We start from the raw sequence: 5,921 nt of genomic DNA, 5'->3' as shown, positions 1-5,921 counted from the left end.
ACGGACACAGGCCTAAGTGGTGTGAATACTGATCAACACCACTGGAAACAGGAAGAGCAGGTGGGACCATATTTTTTCTCCTTCACCTGGGTTTTGTTAGATGGAAAGGGCAGCATAGGGACACCTGTATGAACTTCGCTCCTTGGAGCCGGGGCTTTCCTGGATGATAAATCTTTTGAGGGATCGTCATGCACTTTGGTTGTTCTCCACTGAAATCACCTGAGTGATGTTGAGTGTTGAAACACCGGCCTCCTGTGGGACTCTACTGCACTTGTTTTAATGTCTGCAGGAGGAAAGTTTCCACATGTGTGAAAAATGTCCAGATGTTCACATCACAAATCTGATTGGAGATTCATCAAAAAAAGCAAAGACGTCCCTGAAGTTGACAGGTAAGAAAAATCATATTGTCTTCTTCCACAGTCACTTATGAATGTTGTGTCGAGGCGTCATGTGAGGATGATTTAGAACAGCAGAGAACAATCTGACATGACAGCAGGTCATTCATTTTAATTCAGTGGAAAATGTGTTTTCGAATTTCCAGTGAAGTGAGAAAAAGTTCATGTGAGGGTCTGTGGGTCGGGGGAGGGGACGGGTCAGCACGTAGGGTGGGTGTTTTGAAGGGAGGCCGCGGCACACAGTCAGGTATGACTCATATATACTCCCACTGACAAAAAACAACAATAACAGCAGTTATGTTGTCCTCTGACTTCATTGATCCCTGAAGGTCAACAATCCATTTGTGCAAAAAACATATTATGCTCCTGTTGGGTGAAAGCAATCTGTCAGTTGCCAACAAGGAAGGGCAGGATGTTGTTCTGCCCTCATTAGCATATAGAGAGACCTGGTGAGTGGGTGGAAACAAAAATAGGGGTGATTTTCCATGAAGGCTTAAGTAAAAGTAAATTGACACTGGGGTTCTGGGAATGATCTGGAACCTTACAGAGGTGGCTGGCAATTTAAATAAACTATGCACTTTCTTGATATGAGATGGCTTCCCTTGTGCATTCAGGACTTATTCATTAACTTTGTATGAGGGAATTTCCTTTTCATTTGCACTCAACTGTTAAGTGTGTAGGTAATAACAGCCTCTGTGTTCTGATAATATATGCATGTTTAGTGTGACATGAGGGGGATTTCTGTCTCTCTGTGTCTCTCTCTCTCGCTGAATGATGAGTGATGGAGGCGTTACAAATTTACATAACTAATCATTATGGCTATGAAACAGTCACCAATCCTCTTAATGACCCTTTGCACAACTAATTATGGAGTAATATTTTCTTATCCTCTTAAGGACTGTGGTTTGCAATGTGCAGGGTTTTTTTAATTAATTTTTTTTTTTTTTTACACAACGGTTTGTTGATATATTGAATTTGGATTTTGAACAGTTTACAGCTTACTTTATTGTAGCTTTTATAAGCTAATTTAGTTTTTCAGAAAAATTACTTTTATCAAAAATGTGACTTGCATAATTCCAATGTAAAAACAAGTATATAAAATAAGTGAATTGTATCAAATTATTAATCTAAATGTAAATAGTAAATAATAGTCAAGGCCACCTAATATAAAGTGGGACCATGTAATTATATCTATCTATCTATCTATCTATCTATCTATCTAGATAGATAGATAGATAGATACTATAACTTTATACAGTATTTATACAGTTTTAATAGATTTTTTTTTCATTTCTTCTCAGAGATGGTTTCAACACAAATGCTTGACACGCAGAAGAAAAATCAACAATTAAGCATGGAGAAGCTTGGTTCCATCTCAAACCCGTAAAGCATGGAGAAAGCCATGCCAGGTCTGATGCTGGGTCTCCTGACCAATCACACAATTCCAAATGACACGTCCGGCCAGCGGAGCACAACCAAGCCTACCCCTCCCAGCATGGAGGAGGTCATCCACTCCGAATCCCAGATTAAGGATCTTGTTGGGCTGTTTTGCATGGTCACCCTTAACCTAGCAGCTCTATTGGGTAACAGCGGAGTCATGGTGGCCATTGCCCGAGCTCCTCACATGAAAAAATATGTGTTTGTGTGCCATCTTTGTGCAGTTGACCTGCTTTGCGCTATATTGTTGATGCCTCTCGGGATAGTATCTAGCTCTCCGTTTTTCAGCACTGTAGCATTTACTGTTCTGGAGTGCCAAGTCTACATCTTTCTAAACGTGTTTCTCATCTGTGCCTCTATTCTTACTGTGACCGCCATCAGTATTGAACGCTACTACTACATTGTTCATCCTATGCGATATGAGGTAAAGATGACTCTAAACCTGGCGCTTGGTGTCATGGTCTTCATTTGGGTCAAATCCATCCTGCTGGCGTTGGTTACGCTTCTCGGTTGGCCAGCGTATGGGAATCAGAGCTCCATTGCAGCGGCCCATTGCTCTTTACACTGGAGCCACAGCCGCCTCAGGAAGGTTTTTGCTATTCTCTTCAGCGTGCTTTGCTTCTTGGTTCCCTCTGTAGTGATTTTTGCCGTATATTGCAATGTATACAAAGTCGCTCGAACGGCAGCCCGTCAGCACGCACCGATGCCCACCTGGACGGCCAACCAGGCCAAGCGCCGCTCCGATTCCATTAACAGTCAGACCACTATCATCACCACCACCCGCAGCCTCCCCCAGAGACTGTCTCCTGAGAGAGTTTTTGGGGGCGGAAAGGCTGCTATCACCCTGGTCATCATTGTGGGCCAGTTTCTTATCTGCTGGCTCCCGTACTTCAGCTTCCACCTTCACATGTCCATCACAACTCCGCTTCAGAGCCCAGGGGACATCGAAGAAGCCGTCACGTGGCTAGCGTACTCCTCGTTTGCTGTGAATCCATTCTTCTACGGTCTTCTGAACCGACAGATCCGCGAGGAACTGATAAAACTGAGAAAATGTTGCGCCAGTAGACCCGTTGAACTTCGAGCCTCCAGTCACGAAGGTTCCATCCAGGAAAACTTTCTTCAGTTTCTGCAGAGGACCAGCAGCACGGCTGAGACCACCAGGCCCAGTTGTGGCAATTCCAGTCCGAGGAATAATGTGGATCAGGGTGCCAGGTTACCTGGCCAGATCCCTGAGGAATGACCAGAAAAACATGTCTCTAGTCCCACAAGCCAAAACAGGCCTTATGAAGTTTTGTTTTTAATAAGAAGAGCATTAATTCAATATTAAATCCATGCAAAATCAGATCTAAATGCTCTTTGGATCCGTGTAATCTATGTATGCATAATTTGTTGTTATTGTTCCCATAGATCAGTGGCAACAGTTAGGTAATTTTTGCTGCATATTCATTTATTTCCGATAAATTGTTCAGTTAACTGCGAATCACTCTTAGTCATTATTCATTTGTTTCATAATATCAACACTCACACTCAATAATTACTATTCTTTAAGACTCATAATGGTGCCTATATTGATACTATCATGACACAAATATCAATTAATGATAATATTATGTGCATTATTTCAGTGAAAATAATAAAACCTATTTCTAGCATTTGAAATGTGCTTTAATGCCTCACTTTGTAGGAAGTTTCTCACTCAACAAGTTACATTACAAGGGCTAATTCAATTTGCTTTCTTCGTGTATCTGAGGGAGCTCTGATGTTCGTTACTAATTCCATGTTGCCCTGTAACCATGGAAATATGATGAGACAGAGACTTGCATAGCAACAGGGCAGCTTTGAGTATCATCCTAGCAGATTGGCTGAAAAAAAAAGAGTTTCAGGCTAGCTCTTTTTATTAGTTGCAATATATGGTAACACCTGGTTTATATGACTATTATGTTGGGAGAAGTTACCTATTGTTTTAGATGAAGGCTTTTAATGTAACCTTTGAGAGCAGTATGCTGGAAATCATTACCATCATTACCAAGTGCGCAGAATGAGATAACGTGCTGCAATTTTATGGTCTTTTGCCTTTTAGTGTACAACTTTAACAAACAGAGGGAAAAAATCAGGAGCCAACTTGTTTGTTCTTAGCAAACAATGACAATGACCTTTTTACTGGTTCATATTGCAGACTAGATGTTGAATTTGTTTTAATTATGTAACTTGGGCTGTACAGTATATTTAATGCTTTAGATTAGTAAACATAACAGATCCGTTTGCTGGTGTGTGTAAATGGCAGTGGTGTGAAGGTATACAAATAAAAGTGCTTCAGGTCACATTTCACCCCCCATCTACCCCCATATATATATCTCCCTGTAATTCCCTTTATTCTCAGTGGTGATTCTCATTGCTGTAATTGATGTAATTTTTATTTTATTTACTTCAGCATAAATTAAAGCCAGTACAACAAATGCTACAATGATTTTAAATACTTTGCAATGTTTATATTTTTAGAATTATTTTCTCACATTATTATAATAAGATTTGAATAGGAAACTGCGTAAACATAAAGTCAAAATAAAAAAAGGTCTTCACTTTCTTTTAAGCAACATGAACATCAATATATATATATATATATATATTGGCAGACTCAAGCATGAAGTAAGTCATTATAAAGTCACTACAAACACTACTGTATGTGAAGGAAAAGACTGGATGAAGCCATTCTTGCTGCGGATTAGTCTATGGTTCAAAACAGGTCTTTCTCATCAGTGATTCAATAGAGAGTGACCTGATCTGTCACTTCAAACAATGAGAGAGTCAGAAACAGAGGGGGAAGGGCAGAGAGAGACAGAGAGAGAGAGAGAGAGAGAGAGAGAGAGAGAGGCAGTTACATGTGGCATGATTAGGGATTCATAAACTTGAGTGTCCCTGTCATGATCAAAACAAGGCCAGGAAAAAATAGAACCTGAAAGGATTTAGACATGTTGAGGTGAAGATTAAAGGAAAATGATTAAAGAGGTGGGAAATCATGGTCAGATGATCTGCAACAAACTCCACCCCCTCCACAATGGACACAATAATAAAGCGATCAAGATGCTGTAAACATTGTGTGGATTACAAATGGACAAATACTTTAATAAAATTGTAATCTGAAACACACCAAAACTTTTACTTATTTTCCCCCATTTTCTTATATTGTTAGAAAACAAATTACTCCATGACCATTCCACCCTCTTTCCGATCTTTAAAATTAAATGAACTATTTTATACCTTTAAAATTTCTATTAAACGTAGCATATGAAATGAGAAGTAGTGTTGTGGTGCCCTATCAAATTTTGGGATTTGAAAGATTATTAAGTCAAGTCAAGTCAGCTTTATTTATATAGCGCTTTTAACAATACAGATTGTGTCAAAGCAGCTTTACAGTATCAAATAGGAAAATAGTGTGTCAATAATGCAAAAGGACAATAGTAAACACTCAATTTTCAGTTAAAGGCTGTTCAATGAATTCAGTTATGTCAACGTCCAGCTCAGTTCAGTTTAAATAATATCTGTGCAATGAAGTCGATGATATCGAGTATCCCTGTGGCGAGGGGGGGTGTGGTAGAGTGGAGTCTGCAGCGAGGGAACGGGTTGCGGAGACGAGCGGTGATAAGGAGGCCAAGTGAATAATGACTAACACCTGTCTTTAATTCTAGTGATTGGTGAGGAGACGGATATAGGAGCCCGCTCACCTGTGAGAAAAGGGTCTATTATGGAATGCAGAGTGCTGGGCTAAAGGACTGTGTACGGCAGAGAGCCTCACAGGATTTTGAGTTGAAATTTATTTCTGTTAAAAGCCTAATAAAAGCTTTGTGCACCCCCAAACTCTGACTTCTACGTCTTGCTTCAACATCAATCACTACATTACGTTACACTAGTGCCGAAACCCGGGACGAGGAAGTCATCACGCCACTATGCAGCAGCCAGTTGGATCAACGCCGCTTGCGGAGCTGGTAAAATCCCTTCACTACTCGCAACATGAGGCGCTGATGGACCTCAGGAGGGAACAGGAGGAACGTTTCTGCGTGTTGGTCCAAGCGCAGGAGGAAGACCGGCGGG

General features: G+C 40.6%; 1 protein-coding gene across 1 annotated transcript; it reads left to right on the top strand.

Moving 5' to 3' along the window:
• On the top strand, nucleotides 1–4,273 carry gpr61l (G protein-coupled receptor 61-like). Its single transcript, XM_058779580.1, has 2 exons — nucleotides 1–389; nucleotides 1,697–4,273. Exon 2 carries the CDS (start codon nucleotides 1,786–1,788, stop codon nucleotides 3,070–3,072), a length of 1,287 nt encoding a protein of 428 aa, XP_058635563.1. The 5' UTR covers nucleotides 1–389; nucleotides 1,697–1,785; the 3' UTR covers nucleotides 3,073–4,273.
• Nucleotides 4,274–5,921: the final 1,648 nt, after the last annotated feature.

Source organism: Onychostoma macrolepis, chromosome 06, assembly GCF_012432095.1.
Source record: "Onychostoma macrolepis isolate SWU-2019 chromosome 06, ASM1243209v1, whole genome shotgun sequence".
In the NCBI taxonomy this organism is placed as follows: domain Eukaryota; kingdom Metazoa; phylum Chordata; class Actinopteri; order Cypriniformes; family Cyprinidae; genus Onychostoma; species Onychostoma macrolepis.
This window is presented reverse-complemented; position numbering and strand designations above follow the sequence as displayed.